Source organism: Halichoerus grypus, chromosome 2, assembly GCF_964656455.1.
Source record: "Halichoerus grypus chromosome 2, mHalGry1.hap1.1, whole genome shotgun sequence".
Classification (NCBI taxonomy): Eukaryota; Metazoa; Chordata; class Mammalia; order Carnivora; family Phocidae; genus Halichoerus; species Halichoerus grypus.
In genome coordinates, this window is record NC_135713.1 from 164,541,874 (window position 1) to 164,558,797 (window position 16,924).

Below are 16,924 nucleotides of genomic sequence, written 5' to 3' on the forward strand. Positions count from 1 at the left end.
CCTCATGACTCCCGACACAGGGGTGGAGCCTGGATTGGGCACTGTGGGGAGGGATTGACAAAAGTGACCACTTAGAGCCCTGAGCCTCAGCTCTCCGACGCCTGGCTGCAAGTAGGCAGTCCTGCTTCCTGTGACCTTGGGGGCTTGAACAGGACAGGGCCCCGGGGGCCCAGTGCACTACCTCCTTCCCCAAGCCTTTTTCTCGTAATCGCTCCTCTGTCGCTTCTTCCCCGCTCTCTACTGCTTCCTGGGTCGGAACTGTGTGGCTTTTTCCTGCCCCGGTTAGGGTTGGATGGGGCGGGCGTTGTCGCAACCCTTAACTTTCTGGAAACATGGAGCCCGGGAAGGCGGTGCCTGGGGCGCATAGCAGCGGGCCTCGGGTGGCCGCGGGGTCAGGGACGGCCGCGGAGCTCGTGTACCATCTAGCGGGGGCCCTGGGCGCGGAGCTGAAGGAGCTGGCGCGCCGCTTCGGGCCGGAGGCGGCGGCCAGGCTAGTGCCACTCGTGGGGCGGACGCTGGAGCTCCTGGAAAAGGCTGCCGTGGGGCCGGACCCAGACTCAGTGAGTCACCGCGCTTCCCCCTGGCCACCCGCAGGGCTGGTGGGAGCCTCGCCCTCACAGCCTGGCCTCCCCAGCTGCAGGTGTCAGCGCAGCAGGCCGAAGTGGAGCTGCGGCGGCTGCGGGAGGAGAACGAGCGCCTCCGCAGAGAGCTGCGCTCTGGGCCACAGGGTGAGTGCGGGCACCGCCAAGGGGCGGCGGGGCGGGCCGGCTCGGGGCCTCCTCCCCAGGCCGCTGCTAAGAACGCCCCTTCCTCAGAGGAGCGCGCTCTCCTGAGGCAGCTCAAGGAGGTGACCGACCGCCAGCGGGACGAGCTCCGCGCGCACAACCGAGACCTGCTGCAGCGCAGCCAGGAGACCGAGGCGGTGAGGGCGGGGCCGGGCGATGGGCGTGAGGCGGGGCTCCCCCGCTCCACCCAGCGACGCCCCGCCTACCTCCTCTTTTGCTCCGCCCCCAGCTGCAGGAGCAGCTGCAGCGCCTCCTATTGGTGAATGCAGAGCTGCGGCACAAGCTGGCCGCGGTACAAACCCAGCTGCGCGCCGCGAGGGACCGCGAGAGCGAGCGGCAACTACAGCGCCGGGGGGCCGTGGAGCTGGCGCGGGACCAGGCCGGGGCGGCCGGGTACGAGCAGAGGCAGGAGCCCGAGCGGGCCACCGCCGACACAGGAGCCCCGGGGACTCCTGAGGACCCGGTGAGTGCCCAGCACGGTACTCACAGGTCTGGTACTTGGTGGGCACTCGGGAAGGGTGCTGCGTAGCAGGTCCACCGGGAAGGTGGGAGGCGGCACACAGGGGCGCGGCGCCGGCCGGCCCCTGCTCCCACGCCCAGCCAGAGCACTGGGCTGTTCTCTGTCGCAGCGCCCTCGCCTCCCAAGTCTCCCTGCCCGCTGCTGGCTCTAGGAGTCCTGAGGTGGCCCCCGGGGCAGGGGAGCGCCGGTGGAGGCAGCCCTCTGACCGAGCCTGTCCTCCCGCAGGCGGGTGCCGTGCAGCAGCCCGGGCGCCCCTCCAAGGCAGGACAGTGCAGCTTCAGTCGAGAGGAGCTGGAGCAGATCCTTCAGGAGCGGAATGAGCTCAAAGCCACCGTGTTCCTGCTGAAGGAGGAGTTGGCCTACTTCCAGCGGTGAGGGCGGTGGGCAGGGGCTGGGAAGCTCAGGGGCTCCTCTCACACCTGTCCGGGGGCCTCACGTCACCTGCTTCATTCTGTGGTTCACTGATCTATCCACAGTGACATGTGCCAGGCACTGTGCTGGACACCGGGAGGACATGAATCACACAGCCCCTGCCTTCCTAGAACTTCTTCCAAATGGGGGAGGAGGTAGTACAAAAAGTCACAGCAGCGGTCAGACAGATTCCTGGGAGGGAGCAACACCTAAGCTAAGTCTGAGGGGTGTGAGCAAGGCAGAGTGTTTCAAACAAAGGGAACAACATGCACAGGTACTTGGGATGAGACCGACTGGTGGCTTTCCCACTGCTTACTCTGCCCTTTTCCCTCCTCTGTAGGGAGCTGCTCACAGACCACCGGGTCCCTGGGCTTTTGGTTGAGGCCATGAAGGTGGCTGTCAAGAAGCAGCGGAAGAAGATCAAGGCCAAGATGCTAGGGATCCCAGAGGAAGCAGAAAGCGGGTAAGTCCCTGCCTCCATTCCCACTGAGCCGGTCCTCCCTTGCTAATTCTGCCGAGCCTGATGACCCAGCCCGGTCATGCTCTAACCCAGCCTAATCACCCCTGGAGCCTACCGCCTTAGCCTCAGCACTGCCTGAGTCTGTCACCTAGCCTAGTCACTTCTTCAACCTGCTAACCTGGCCTGGTCACCCCCTGAGCCTGCTGTCCAGCCTGCCACGCTTCTCTCTGGATCGCACTGCTCTGACTTGCCATGCTCACTATACCTCCTGCTGAAGAAATCTGGTAATGATGCTTCTCCACATGAGTTTTTCAGTTTCCTGTCTTAGCTGGATCTGTTTGTTCTCAGAGGGTTAAGAATGTAATTACAGCCACGTCAGGGCCTGCTGTGAGGCTATAAAATAAAAGCCTCAAGATGTCCTTCCTTCATCTCCCTAGCACCTCCTCCTCTCCAGCCTTGAGGGTCCTGTAGTCACTCTATCCTCCCTTGGCTGTTCCTGGGTACTGTGCAGAAGGCTGGACATAGCTGGACTCCCCTTGTCCCCCAGGGCCTTGATAAATGACCCCCACATCTCCTCTCTCCCCCTCTCTGCCTCAGTGATGATGAAGACAGCTCATGGCTCCTGCTCTCCAGTGATAAGGGAGCCCACCCTCCACCCACTGAGTCCAGAATACAGAGTTTGTATGTTGGGGGAAGAGGAAGGGCAAAGGTTGTGGGGGTGAAGGAAGGGCCCCACTTTTGTTCTTCTCCCCTTTCCTGCTCCACTGACATTCATCCTGCTGTCCTGAGCTCTAAGCATGCCCCTCCCTCCGTTGGCCCTGGCCCCTTCGCCTCCTCAATACCTCATGCTGTCCTCCCTTCCTATTGTATCCCCTTTCCTTACCACTCCCTGAGCCCATAGCCTTGACCTCTCTGGCATGCAAGCTCAAAATACCTCTTGGTTCTCCCCCCAGCTTTGGCCTGTCCTATCAGGGTGAAACAGAAGTCCCTGAAGCCCAGACCAGCAGCATGGCTCCCAGTGAGCTAGGGGGAGAAGAGGAGGCCCCACAGCAATCCCACTTGGAGCCTGGGGGCAGCCCCACAGTCCTCAACTCCTGACTAGCTCTGCTCAGCACTCGACGGACATCTTTGTCTGGGGGGGGGGGGTCTCAGCTGCCCCCAGAGACCTGACTTTGGAATTGGGCTATGGGTGGATGTGTGGCCTCAAATGAAGACAGGGCTCCCTCCTTCTCGGCCCTCCCCAGGCTCTTTCCCAGTCCTGGCCTGAGCCAGGGCATGATGAAGAGCTCAGCCTACCTTCCTTCCCTGTCTCTCTGTGCCAAGCCTCAGGGGCCAGATAAAAGTGCTTCCTTCCGGAGTCTCAGTTTTCTCATCCATAAAATAGAGAGCTAACTACCTACCTCCCAAGGCTTTGTGAGAATGGCCTAAGCTAATGTAATAAAGCAGCTGCCCACGATACCCAGAAATGGCTCCATGTCTGTGTGTTAGTCGTCGGCCCCTGCCTGGCCCGCCAGGACAGGCTGTGGTTTCCTCACAGGGTCTTGTTGGTTGTTAGTGGGTGGGGAGCTTCTCCCGGCTAGGGCCTCACTTGCGTAGTATGACCTAATGGAAAGACGTGGCTCCCCCTCTCACCGCACACCCTCACCTATCCCCCAGTATCCTGGGACTTGCAGCTCCATCTTCCTGCCCCCTCCAGACTGCCCCCACTCAGCCTTCACCAAGGCCTTCCTTTCCTTTTCATTTCTCTGGTGTCTGGTCTTCCCAGCACCCACCCACCCGCCCTCTCAGGGAGGTGCCTCATGGCAGCCCGCCCCTTCACACTGGTTTCCTCAGGAAAGGCCTTGGAAGGAAGCAGGGAGGGGGTTGGGAGCCGTGGGGGCCAGACTAACCCAAGCCCTCCCGCTGGACTGGCCGCCATGGGGCTGAGGCTGCTCCCACTGTTGCTGCTCTGGACACAGGGGACCCAGGGGTCCAAGCTGGACCCCAATGGGCGGCATGTCTGCATGGCCAGCAGGTGGGTCTTTGTGGGAACCTGATGTGGGGGCGGGGCTGGTCGAACTGGTGTTGAGGCATTGCCGGGAAGGAGGACGTGAAGGGAAGGGGGCCTGGGGACAGCCTGGAGGGAGGTGGATAGTCAAGGCCAAGGTGGGAGGGCCAGGGATGGGATTAGGGACACTGGGCCTGTGACTCTTGGCTAGACCTGCCTGATGGGGCTGAGGCAGCCTCCCACATCTCAGCCAGAGACAGTGATCCACGTGCGGAGCCAGTGTGTCCCCCGGCTGACCCCTCTCTGCCCCACAGCCCCTCTGCTGAGCTCCAGTGCTGCCCAGGCTGGAGGCAGAAAGATCAAGAATGCACCGTCCGTGAGTAGCCAGAATGGATCCCCACCCGAGAAGAAATGAGGACGTAGCCCAAGTGACCCTTCCTTCCTCTCCTCCTGGGCCTATTTCCCCTCCTGAACCCTAGAGCTAGAGTCCACCCTGACACACATACCCCCGCCCTGAGGGAATGGCTCTTGAGGGGGCAGGGTGCTGGGGGGCAGTGAGAGGGGCCGAGTGTCCCCTGGTTGGGCCATGCCACTGTCCTTTCCACCTGGGTGGGATGTTTTTCAGCCATCTGTGAGGGGGTAGATGCCTGCCAGGAAGATGAAGTATGTGTGAAACCAGGCCTCTGTCGATGCAAACCTGGATTCTTCGGGGCCCAGTGCAACTCCCGTGAGTCCTAGTTTCAGCTGGAGGTTGAAGTTGCTAGGCAGAACTGGGGAGCCGGGAGGCAAAGCAGGTAGAAATGTGATCTTAGAACAGCAGGGCCACTGAGGAAATTGAGGCCCAGAGTCAGGAAGTGACGCATTCCTGGAAGATGCCCTGAGTCATCTGGTTTTTACCCATATCCACAAAGCACTACGCAGAGTTTCAGTTGTCTGCCCTTCACCAGCATGTTCAACTTCTCAGAAAAGACGTGGGTTATCCGTTAATTGCAAAATGGGCACATTCTCAGTCTCCCTCCCATGCCCTTTCTGGAGGGTGGAAGGACACCCATGGCTGGGCTCTCTGCCCTCTGGTAGAAAGAGGGGCATGGGAAAGGGTCTGGTGGGCAGGATGGCCAGAGAGCAGGAATCAGGGCTGAGAGGAGACACTAGGGGCAAATGTGGCTTCCCTTGTGACCCTCACGGTCAGCATCTGGGCCAGGGTGGACACTCAGTTTACCTCCGGGGGGGTGGGGTGGGGGATGCGGGGATGGGCATGAGAGGGAGGAAATCCTACTTCTGTGTGACTCTGGGCAAAGCTTCTCCCACTCGGGAGCTTTCAGTGTGCTCTGGAAGTAGAAAGCTGGGCCACTGCAAAGGGTTTTTGTAGTTCCCAGTCAGAGGCAGGAAGTGAGCTGTGCCCCAGGAGGTTAGGCTGCCAGACGTCCAAGGGTCTGTCTCTGGCTCTTGGGGGTGGGCCTGGCGCCCCCTCTTCCTTGTGGACGGGGGCGCGAGGTGGAGATCGGCGCCTGGCCCTGAGCCCGCTGACCCCCTTCCGTTCCCCGCGCCCCCCCCCCCTTTGCAGGCTGCCCGGGACAGTACTGGGGCCCCGATTGCCGTGAGATCTGTGCGTGCCACCCACACGGCCAGTGCGAGCCGGCCACAGGCGTGTGCCACTGCCTAGCGGACCGCTGGGGCGGCCGATGCGAGTTCGCGTGCGCCTGCGGCCCCCACGGGCGTTGCGACCCCGCGACGGGCGCGTGCCGCTGCGAACCCGGCTGGTGGTCGTCCACTTGCCGCCGTCCGTGCCAGTGCAACCCGGCGGCGGCGCGCTGCGATCCAACCGACGGCTCCTGCCGCTGCGAGCCGGGCTGGTGGGGCCGCCGCTGCAGCTTCCGCTGCGCCTGCCACGGCTCGCCGTGCGCGCAGGAGACGGGCCGCTGCGCCTGCCGGCCGGGCTGGTGGGGCCCCGACTGCCGGCAGCCGTGCGAGTGCGTGCGCGGCCGCTGCAGCGCCGCCTCCGGCCAGTGCGCCTGCCCGCCCGGCTTCCGCGGCGCCCGCTGCGAGCTGCCCTGCCGCGCCGGCAGCTACGGGCCTCACTGCCGCTACAGGTGAGCGCGCGGCTGCGGGGCTGCGGCCGGGGGCGGGCGGGGGGGGGAGCGAGGGGGGAGGGGCCGCGGGCGCGGGGAGGGCGTGCCGAGGAGCTGAGCGGAACCGGACCCGAGGGACGAGCCGGGCAGAGGCGGGGCGCGGGCAGAACCGGGCGCGGTGCTCCCCGCAAAGACAGACGGGGACGGGACGCGAGGGGGAGAAAGACCCTCGATGGCCTAGGTCCAGCCTCGCCCAGGCCTTCGTCCGGTTACTCTCAAACAATAGTAGTACCAGCAAGCTATACTTAGAAGCAGATAAAAGATGAATCGCGTGACGAAACGATTGCAGGGTGCCTTTAAAACTTAGTGGCTTTCAAACTTTGGCCGCCCCACCCACAATAAGAAATGAGCTTTGGGGCGCCTGGCTGGCTTAGTAGGTAGAGCATGCGACTCTTGATCCCGGGGCTGTGGAGTTGCAGCCCCGCGTTGGGGGTTGGGCATGGCGCTTACTTAACAACAAATAAAAACAAACCAAACAACAAAAAGAAGTGCGTTTGACATCCCACCTCTCTCCCTCTCAATACACACAGCAATGAGGTAAAAGCTTAACCAGACAACATGTGCTTATCTTTGCTTCATGTATTATATGTGATATATATGTACATATCTGCATATATTACATATGTGAGATGCACACACACACTGTAATGTTTTATTTCTTTTGCTTTTCTTCTTTCTTTCTTTCTTTCTTTCTTTTTTTTTTTTTGATGCTGGTCTGCTAAATTGATTTTATGAACAAATGAGTCTGATCCAAGCGTATGATTCCAGATAATTACCTGGAGAGAAACTTTTTTCAAGAAACTGTTAAAGAATCAATGACAAATTAAGATAAGGAAAACCTTAGCGGAACGTAGATCCCAAGAGTTCTTGTCACAAAGAAAAAAACATTTTTTCCCTTTTTTGTACCTCTCTGAGATAAGGAATGTTAACTAAACTTACTGTGGTCAGCATTTCACAATGTATGTAAGTCAAGTCATTATGCTGTTCACCTTAAAGTTACACAGGGCAGTATGACAGTCACAACTCAAAAAAAACCCAAAAACAACAACTGGGGAAAACTTTTTTTTATTTTTATTTTTTTAAAGATTTTATTTATTTATTTATTAGAGAGCGAGCGAGAGAGAAACAGCATGAGAGGGGAGACGGTCAGAGGGAGAAGCAGGCTCCCCACTGAGCCAGGAGCCCGATGTGGGGCTCGATCCCAGAACTCCGGGATCATGACCTGAGCCAAAGGCAGTTGCTTAACCAACTGAGCCACCCAGGCGCCCTTATTTTTTTTTTTTTAAAGATTTTATTTATTTATTTGACAGAGAGAGACACAGCGAGAGAGGGAACACAAGCAGGGGGAGTGGGAGAGGGAGAAGCAGGCCTCCCGTGGAGCAGGGAGACCGATGCGGGGCTCGATCCCAGCACCCTGGGACCATGACCTGAGCCGAAGGCAGACACTTAACGACTGAGCCACCCAGGCGCCCCAAAACTTTTTAAGATTTTATTTATTTATTTGAGAGAGTGAGTGAGAGAGAGCCCAATTGGGGGGGCAGAGGGAGAGGGAGAAGCAGACTCCCCACTGAGCAGGGGGCCCAATGCGGGGCTTGATCCCAGGATCCCGAGATCATAACCTGAGCTGAAGGCAGACGCTTAACGCACTGAGCCACCCAGGCAGCCCGAAAACTTTTTTTTTAAACATAAGATAAACTTGAAATTATAGTGATGAGAGCAGACATGTTTTAATTTTTCTGCATTTTCATGTTATGGGATAGGAGATACACGGAGTCCCAATCACGCCAGACCTCAGAGATGGCGTGGATAGGAGGGTTGAGAGGAGAAAAGGGATAGGAAGGAACACTGGGGAGAAGGTTGGCCAGAGTAACTTGGCTGTTCTGGCTCGGCTGGGAGCTCTTGGTGACCGTGGGACCCTAGGAAGGCTGGGTTCTGGAATGGGAAGTTAGAAGGAGAGGGCTGGAATCCAGAGATCCTCTGTCCAGCCTTTTTGTTGTACAACATGGGGAAACTGAGGCTCAAACCTGCCTGTGAGTGCCCTGGATGCTCTCCAGTGTCCCTGGAAGCCTGGGTGGGGACTCCTTCTGTCCGCTCCGCAGTGCTCCCATGACTCCTCCTCTTCCCAGCTGTGGCCACTGCAAGCAGAAGGAGCCGTGCTCTGCAGACACAGGCAGCTGTGCGTCCTGCGAGCCAGGCTGGAACGGAACCCAGTGCCACCAGCCCTGCCCACCTGGCACCTTTGGCGAGAGCTGCAGGCAGCTGTGCCCCCACTGCCGGCTTGGGGAGGCCTGTCAGCCAGACACCGGGCACTGTCAGCGCTGTGACCCTGGGCGGCTGGGGCCCAGGTGAGGGGGCCGGCCTGTTCCGGGTGGGGTGCGCCTTCCTTCAGGATCCTCATTCCAGCTGCTCCCTCTGGGATGGCTGCCCCCCCAATACCCTCATTCACATAGCCTTGGGGGCCTGCCTCCTGGTGAAGACTGAGGCAAGAGAGATGGGTGCTGATGAGGCCCTGGGCAGGGTTCTCTTCCGGCTCCTTCGCCACTCAGGTATCCTGCTCTCTTCTTCTTCCTCTAGGGATCTGTAGTCTGTCACCTCTTGGGTTTGGCCCCAGGTTCAAGGCCCTGTTTACGCCTGAGCTTCACTGCTGAGGAGTAGACAGTTGGGGCCCTGAGTCCAGAAGCATGGGGGAAGATGGGTAGGACCCCTTGTGGGGGGCTCTGCCCTGCCAGGCCTGCCCTGCCCGCCCATCCCAGGTCTCCCCTCACCTCAGGTGTGAAGAGCACTGCCCGACCGGGACCTTTGGGGACGGCTGCAGCTTCACCTGCCCCACCTGTGTTCAGGGGACCTGTGATGCTGTGACTGGGGAATGTGTCTGCCACGCTGGCTACTGGGGACCCAGGTGAGAGAACTGGGGCCCTGGCACGGAGGCAGGCGCCTAGGTCAGGCCTCTGTGCAATCTGTTTCCTGAACTTCCCTTCCGGGGCTTCTCTGCCTCCCACACACCCACCCCGTGTGTTCGTAACTGCGAAGTTATTCCTCCTCTTGTGAGGCCTGCATCTTCCAGATGAGGGTCAGAGTGATGCTTCATCTAAAAGGCCTGGCTCCCTAACTAGGTGGAGGTTATTTAGGGGTAGGACTCCAACTCCGTTGTTGTTTCCCTGACGTCTTTAGGTGGTAGAACATAATCAAGGTCAATGTCTCCAACGTCAGGTTTTCCACCTCTAGGACAGAATGTGGTATCAAATGGAAGAGACCTCGTTTTATAGAGCAGAGGACCAAGGCCCAGAGAATGGGGCAGAAAGCGGGCTTAGACCTCCAGACCCAGAGGACTTTTCTCTGGATGCCGTTGGCATCTTGCTTATTGCACTTAGTGCCAGATGGGCTAGGGATGAGGATCATGAGAGGTGGCTCTTGTCTGAAGATTATACCCTGGGGGGCTGGGCACCAAGGGGCAGCTTCTGGGTGGCCACTTTGGAAGATGGGCTTAGGGGCTAGGGCATTCTCCCAAACACTGCCAGGGGTACTTAGAATGTGGCTCAGAGGTCAGAGGAGTCTGCTTGGGCATCATCCGGGGAAGTCTGTATGGCGGGGGTGGGGGAGCAGTGCCCAGAGATCTGCCTTCCCTTGTGCCCTTCTCTTGTCACCCCATAGCTGCAACACGTCATGCCCACCTGGCTTCCATGGTAGCAACTGCTCGGATCCCTGTGAATGCCCAGAGGGACCCTGCACCCCTATCTCTGGGGCCTGCCAGCTGGGTAAGGTGGAAGGGAGGGGGCAGGGCGCTTGGGGGGCTCAGTCAGTGAAGCAGCTGCCTTCGCTCAGTTCGTGGTCCCAGGGTCCTGGGATCGAGCCCCACGTCGGGCTGGGGAGTCTGCTTCTCCCTCTCCCACTTCCCCCCGCTTGTGTTCCCTCTCTCGCTGTCTCTCTGTCAAATAAATAAATAAAATCTTTAAAAAAAAAAGAAAGAAAGAAAAAAAAAAAAAAAGGAGGGTGCGGGGGCAGTAACCAGGGAAAGACTGGCCCTTTATATGGCTCCAGGGACCTACCACTTGCCAGGCAGACTGGGCTCACTTAGGAGGCATTCCCTAGGCCTGAAATCTGTATGGTTACTTTGGGGTCCCTGAAGATATGACAGCCCCTGCCTCCTGGGAAACCAGGCTAGCATCCAGGAAATGAGCAGGCACCTGTCACACCTGATACACAGGGATGTAATGCACAGGGGATGTGTACCAGGCGTGACAGTTGGGAGCAAGGGCTTGTGGAACAGGCCAGGGACCATCAGGAGGGGACAGGCTAGCAGGGAGGCTGCCTTGGGGAGAGGGCCTCAAGGCTGAGTAGAGCCTGTATCTCTCAGAAAAAGGGGAGGGACCATAGGTGGAAGATTCTGGGGAAGAGGCAGCTCAGAGCTGGAGATGAGACAGAATGGCCCTGAATATTTGGCCATCCCCTGCTCTCCCCCTCCCCCCCCCCCCCGCTCTCCCTAGGGCCTCGCAGTCAGGATGCGGCCCTCATTGCAGGCATCCTTGTACCTCTGCTGCTCCTCCTCCTGGGCATCATCTTCTGTGTCTGCTGCTGCCGGGCCGCCCGGTTGGACCCCAAGGACAGGTGAGCTCTGGCCTGTCCCTTCCCCACCCCCAGCTCAGGCCAGGGGGTTGGGAGCAGGCTGGCATCTGGTTTCCTTTCAGGGGTGGGGAAGGGCTGGCCTTGTCACACACTTAAGTCAGAGGTAATGAGGTAGTTGGCAGTGGCCACAGCCTGGACACACCAGGTCAGCTGCCTGCCTTCCTTGGAAGCCTTCCATAGGCGAGTTTCCAAGTTGCAGGACTGGGAGCAGTGAGCACTGGGCCCCAGGCTGGCGAAACTCAAACCCGTGGCGTGTGGCTGAGGGTTTATTAACAGGGACCAGAGCAGGAAGGCGGGGAAGGCAGAAGCAGCAGCACAGTGCTGGGCCGGGAGGGGAAGAGACTAGGCCTCAACACCTCCCCATTTCCTGAAAGGAGAGTGAGCGGTGCTTTATCAGAGATGGTGGCTTTCTGAGAGAAAGAGATAATAGAAAGGATTAGGGTGGTTTGCGGGGGTGGGGGGTGCCCACTGGAGGGGAATGTTGTTTGCACAGAGCTTTGTTCCTTTACAAAATCTCTTCACAATTCTTGGTTCCTTGGAGACTCACAGCAGCAAGGAGGTTCAGAGCAGGGAATCTGGGGGCAGGAGGATTAGCATTCTCAATTCTCAGGGGAGGACACGGAGGCCTAAGGTGACCCAGCCTATCAGTGGCATGCACAAAGCCCATGCTCTGTTTTTCTGGATTCTCTGTCTGGTGCTCTTTTACTGGTTCATGCGCTAATCCCTGAGCATCCCCCTCTGTGCTGTGGGGTATTCACAGATGACCCAGTAGCCCCCTGCTGGGGCACAGAGCCTGGGGGTGGGGAAGAAGACCTTCACACGAGGACAGAAATGGACAAAGGCTGTCACAGGAATGGTAACAGTGAAGCCGTGGCTTCCAGCTTGGGGGTGGGGTCAAGGACAGGCTTCCTGGAGGGGTGGTGCTTCCAGAAATGTAGCTGAGCTGGGACTCAGCCAGGGTGATAATAACACAAAGCTGCATTTTGGGGAAACCCCACCAGGTGCCCGGCACTAGGCTGGGTCCTGGAAAATGGTCTGATAGATAGGCATTGTCCCCACTTGACAGATGAGGAAACTGAGGCCCAGAGAGGTCGCATGTACTGACCTCCCTCCTGTACCCCCAGGCCAGCAAGTGATGGAGCTGCTGTGTCCAGGATGAAGCTGCAGGTCTGGGGGGCACTGAGCAGCCTGGGCTCGGTGCTACCCTGTGGTTCCTTCAGCAGCCACAAGCTTCCCTGGGTGACAGGTCAGTGTGGGTGCTGAAGGTCAGGGGCTGGGATGGGACAAGGTCTTCCGCGGAGCTCCACGCCTGACCCGGAGCCCTCTGCAGTCTCACACCACGACCCGGAGATCCCCTTCAACCACAGCTTCATCGAGCCGCCCTCTGCGGGCTGGGCCTCAGACGACTCCTTCTCTTCTGATCCCGAGTCTGGAGAGGACGAGAGCCCGGCCTACTGCGTGCCACCCCAAGAAGGTAGCCCCCCAACAGCCCGCTCGGCTCCGAGCAGCCCTGCCCACTACCACTTCTTTATTCCTGCAGCAAACGTGTATCAAGTGCCCATTCGAGTGCAGGTCAATTTCCTGGCTGTGGGACATAGTAAAGAACAAGACAGAACATTCCTGTCCTTACCAAGCTCGTCGTCTGGCGGGCGGTAATCAGGCACGTGTGGGACAGAGTGATACGTGCTTTGATGGGGGACATACAAGTAGGGGCTCACAATCCGGCCGTGTCAGGGGTGATTAGGGTCAGGGAAGATGTCTCAGTGTTGGTGATATTGGAGTTGAGTCTAGGAGAACCAGGAGGAGTTAACCAAGTGACCGCTAAGGAGGGGTGGGAAAGGTGTTTGGGGAAGAAGGAACAACACACACAAAAGCCCGCAGGTGAGAGGGACACGACCGTGTGGCACTGACAGAGTTTTAGCTTGCTTAGGGTGTGGCATTAGTTCAAGGGGGAAAGGGTGGTGAGAAAAGTGTGTAGAAGGAGGCATGTCTCCCTGAATAGGCCCTTCCCCTGCCTCTGTACCCTCACCCTCTTCGCCCCATTGATGAGGCTTCCCAGCAGAGCTAAACTGAGTAAACAAGGACGGATTGGGGTGGCCAGCCCAGCTTTGGCCAAGCTCTTCTGTCTCCTCTGCCAGGGATGGTCACTGTGGCCCACGGAGAGTTTCCAGAGGCCAGCCTGGCTGGAGGTCCCATCCCTCCTCCTGAGGACGCCTCCACACCATTCCCCATCCCGCGCACTTCCAGTCTCGCACGGGCCAAGCGGCCATCAGTCTCCTTTGCCGAAGGCACCAAGTTTGCGCCACAGAGTCGCCGAAGCTCAGGGGAGATCTCCAGTCCTCTCCGAAAGCCCAAGAGGCTCTCCCGGGGGGCCCAGCTGGGTCCTGAAAGCCAGGAGGCTGAGGAGTCCATGGGCTCAGAGAAAGCAGAAATGGATGAGACCCTTCCTGGTGCTGCCAGCCCCAGGGATTCAGCCACTGGCCGCCGCCGGCTCCCCCTTGGTGGCCGGACAGTGGCTGAGCGTGTAGAAGCCATTGAGGGCAGTGTCCTGGAGGGCTCAGGCTCTGTGACCACGATCTACATGCTGGCAGGGACACCCCAGTTATCTGAGGGCCCTGTCCGGTCTGTTCTCCGCCGTTTTGGTAGCTTCCAGAAAGGCCAGGCAGAGCCCAAGGTCAAGAGTGCCATCCCTAAGCCTCCACGCAGGGCCCTTAGTCGAAATAAGGGCAGCCCTGGGCTGGCCTCTGGCTCTGCCAGTCAGAGCCCCAGCTTAGCCCCGAATGATGAGCTCACTAGGCCCTTGGAGTCTGCAGGAACTGGGCCAGAGGAAGTGGCCAGGGGGCCAGGGGATGGCACCAAGAGCTCAGGGAGGGCCCAGGAGCTGGCCCCCGAGGGTGGCCCCCAAGAACAGGATCCCCAGAAGCTGGCTGATGGGGAAGGGCAAGAGGAGCCCCAGTATGAGAATGTTGCACCCATCTCTGGGCCACCAGCACCCTGAGAACCTTGAATTTGGAGAGTTGGAAGACTATGGATGGGGGGTAGGCATCTGAACTGCCCCTGGATCAGATTGTGTTTTGCTGGAAAAAGATCTCAGGGCCAGGAAAGACAGACCAGAGCCTCTACCCTTTCATGGGGAAACGTCAGAGTTGGAGGCCAGTTGGCTCTGGGCCCTGGCAGTGCTCTGGGAGTGGTCTGGAAGGCCTGGGCAGAGACCCCATAGGGTGGGGTCAGGAAGGGGAAAGAGATGACTGCAGGGACTTTTTCTCTGTTGTCCTGGACTCTGTTTGCCCCCAAAGGCTATTCTTTTCTACATTTGCAAAACATTTTTCTGAAATGGGAAACAACCTAAATGTTTGATGATAAAAGATTGGTTAAAGAAAGATTGCTGGGGCGCCTGGGTGGCTCAGTCGTTAAGCGTCTGCCTTCGGCTCAGGTCATGTCCCAGGGTCCTGGGATCAAGCCCTGCATCGGGCTCCCTGCTCAGCGGGAAGCCTGCTTCTCCCTCTCCCACTCCCCCTGTTTGTGTTCCCTCTCTTGCTGTGTCTCTCTCTGGCAAATAAATAAATAAAATCTTAAAAAAAAAAAAGAAAGATTGCTTATGATAGGTTCCTAAACAACCACTAAAAATCATGTTGTTTAAGAATATTTAATATGGGAAATATGGGAGACTGTTTATGCTATACTGTTAAGTGTAAAAAGTAAGGTTTCTTTTTATAAATTTCATTTCTTTCTGCTTCAGGCTACATGTTTAGAATCCTTCCACTTTGTGTGTATTCTGTGATTGTTCTACAAACTTTTTTTTTTTTTTTTTAAAGGATGTATGTGCATAAAAAAGATTTGAGGGAAAGGCATCAAATGGCATTTTTCCTGCCCTGGGAGATGAGACTGTGGCTGATATTTATTTTCTTCGTAAACTTTTGTATTATTTGTAAATTTTCTTTAGTAAACATTCTTTTTACTTTTCTCACTAGATTGAATTTTTTAAAAAAATTATAAAAAACAATGTTCTTTGTTTAAAATAAAAAAGTACTAACATTACAGACATGTATAAAGTAAAAAAGAGATTTCCCTTTTCCTCAGAGGAGCCTGAGGGACAGGGTAGGGACCTGACTTACTTGTCACTGAATGTCTTTTGGTCTTGTTTGAGTTCTTTTCTCACATATTTGAATTACCTAGTCAGGACAGAAACAGTGGCTTCTCCTTCTATCCCAGTGCTCAGAGAATCTCGCAGTTTAGATCCTTCCTTTCAGAGGTTTTTCTGGGTACATGAAAACAGAAGATCATGTCGTTGTCCAATTTGCTTTTTTACTTAACAATATATCCTGGTTATATTTTGATGTCAGTATACATAAAGCTACCTCTTTTTATAAAAAATGGCTGCATGGAATTCCATCATGTGGGATAGCACAGGTTATTTAAATCATCCCCTACCTGTGGAGATTTGGGTCGTTTCTAATCATTTTGATACAATAAATGATGCAGTGTACTACTTTGTCCATATTTCTTTTTGCACTGTGCAAGTTTTTCTGTAGAAAAGATTCCTAGAAATGGAATTGCTGGGTAATAGGATAAGACATTAAATATTTGGATACTTACTTCAGATCACCCTCCAAAAAAGTTACATGGTTTTGTATTCTTACAAATGATGGCGAGATCTATTTCCCCACACCTAGTCTGATAGGTTGAAATGGTATCTCATTATTTTAGCACAATAAAAATAATAAAGTGATAACATGCTAAAGCTTCTTAAAAAGTTAAAATCTTTGTACAGATAAAAGGGTTTTTTTTTTGCTTTTGTTTTTTAACCATCAAAAATTATATCATTAAAATGTGAATTTCTATGATTATTCTAAGTTTGAGCTTCTTTTTGTATCTTTAATAATTATTTGTGTTTTTTTCCTATGAGTTATCTGATTATATTCTTTCCCCAATTTTCAACTGAGGTGTTCATCTTTTCATCATTGATTTATAAGTGCCTATGTATATCAAGGATATTAATTCTTTGCCCCATTTGTGATTGATCATTTAATGCTGTTTGTAGTTTCTTTCTTCTTTCTGTATAGAAATTAAAATTTTTTAATTTAGACAGTCTTTTTTTTTTTTTTTTTTGGTGGGCAGCAAGGCAAGGTTTATTGAGCAAAGTGATAGGACAAAGCTCCTGAGGAGGGAGGGGACCGGAGAGGGTTGCCACCCGAGTTTTTAAGTCTAGGGGTTTTTTGGGCTTGTTGGCGGGCTGTTTTGATCTGATTGACCCTCCCGGTGCCTGTCATCCAATCAGGTTTTTGTCACAAGGGAAAGGGTGGAGGGCTCCTTCCAGAGTGGTGTAAAATCCTTTTAAGGATGGTTTCCCCTTAGGGTGGGGCCTCTTTAGACAGTCTTTTTCTGTTTGACTTCTGAGTTTCTTTCTTTTTTTTTTTTAAGATTATTTATTTGAGAGAAAGAGAGAGAGAGAGAGAATGAGAGAGCACCAGCAGGGGGAGCAGCAGAAGGCGAGGGAACCCTGGACTCCCCACTGAGCTGAGCAGGGAGCCCGAAGCAGGGCTCGATCCCAGGACCCTGGCAACATGACTTGAGCCAAAGGCAGATGCTTAACCGATTGAGCCACCCAGCGACCCCTTGACTTCTGAGTTTCACGTCATGCTTAGTGGAAAGGCCTTCTCTACCCTAAAATTAGTGAAATAATCATCTGCATTTTCTTCTGGTACTTTAGTGGTTTTATTTCTTTATGATTTGCCAGCAGTGCTGGTGTTGGGGCTTTAACACCCTTGACAAAAAGACTGAAAAAAGAAACCCAGAATATCATTCAAATAGCCATGGATTCAAATCTCAGTTCTGATAATACTTGTGACTTTGAAATGGTATTTAAAACCTCCGTTTTTTCATCTGGGGACTTTGGAATGGGGATCCTGGCCATCTCCCAGAGTTATTGTAGGGATTCAATGACACAAACTACATAAAGCACCTAGGAAATTTTTAGTTCTCAATAAAGGGTAATTACTATTCTCATCA

General features: G+C 55.5%; 2 protein-coding genes across 8 annotated transcripts; both read left to right on the forward strand.

Moving 5' to 3' along the window:
• Positions 1-64: 64 nt before the first annotated feature.
• RILP (Rab interacting lysosomal protein) lies at positions 65-3,642 on the forward strand. 3 transcript variants are annotated; one of them, XR_004916980.2, is made up of 8 exons: positions 65-560; positions 635-728; positions 816-922; positions 1,015-1,248; positions 1,531-1,676; positions 2,057-2,179; positions 2,270-2,460; positions 2,774-2,839. XR_004916980.2 is itself a non-coding variant. In XM_036091092.2 (8 exons), exons 1-8 carry the CDS (start codon positions 333-335, stop codon positions 3,272-3,274), a joined length of 1,161 nt encoding a protein of 386 aa, XP_035946985.1. In that variant the 5' UTR covers positions 69-332; the 3' UTR covers positions 3,275-3,642. The 3 variants fall into 3 exon arrangements, 2 of the variants coding, with proteins under 2 accessions (XP_035946986.1, XP_035946985.1); XM_036091092.2 differs by lacking the exon at positions 2,270-2,460 and adding an exon at positions 3,130-3,642 and having other exon boundaries at positions 69-560; positions 2,774-2,857; XM_036091093.2 differs by lacking the exons at positions 2,270-2,460; positions 2,774-2,839 and adding an exon at positions 3,130-3,642 and having other exon boundaries at positions 67-560.
• A 110-nt stretch (positions 3,643-3,752) lies between these two features.
• On the forward strand, positions 3,753-16,924 carry SCARF1 (scavenger receptor class F member 1). Of its 5 annotated transcripts, none has more exons than XM_078068078.1 (11): positions 3,753-4,190; positions 4,375-4,539; positions 4,789-4,890; positions 5,728-6,253; positions 8,419-8,637; positions 9,063-9,191; positions 9,944-10,047; positions 10,777-10,897; positions 12,040-12,161; positions 12,246-12,389; positions 13,054-16,924. In XM_078068078.1, the coding sequence occupies exons 1-11, from the start codon at positions 4,163-4,165 to the stop codon at positions 13,911-13,913; spliced, it is 2,520 nt and encodes an 839-aa protein (XP_077924204.1). In that variant the 5' UTR covers positions 3,753-4,162; the 3' UTR covers positions 13,914-16,924. The 5 variants fall into 5 exon arrangements, with proteins under 5 accessions (XP_077924204.1, XP_035946976.2, XP_035946979.2 ...); XM_036091083.2 differs by having other exon boundaries at positions 4,478-4,539; XM_036091086.2 differs by having other exon boundaries at positions 4,478-4,539; positions 12,283-12,389; positions 13,054-13,593.

Bases quoted from the DNA above. Each gene is read 5' to 3' on its own strand.
- RILP (XM_036091092.2), top strand. From the start codon at position 333: ATGGAGCCCGGGAAGGCGGTGCCTGGGGCGCATAGCAGCGGGCCTCGG. The intron at 729-815 runs GTGAGTGCGGGC...CCCCTTCCTCAG, and splicing joins GCTGCGCTCTGGGCCACAGG to AGGAGCGCGCTCTCCTGAGG. The intron at 1,249-1,530 runs GTGAGTGCCCAG...GTCCTCCCGCAG, and splicing joins CGGGGACTCCTGAGGACCCG to GCGGGTGCCGTGCAGCAGCC.
- SCARF1 (XM_036091083.2), top strand. From the start codon at position 3,976: ATGGCAGCCCGCCCCTTCACACTGGTTTCCTCAGGAAAGGCCTTGGAA. The intron at 4,191-4,477 runs GTGGGTCTTTGT...TCTGCCCCACAG, and splicing joins CATGTCTGCATGGCCAGCAG to CCCCTCTGCTGAGCTCCAGT. The intron at 4,891-5,727 runs GTGAGTCCTAGT...CCCCCTTTGCAG, and splicing joins CGGGGCCCAGTGCAACTCCC to GCTGCCCGGGACAGTACTGG.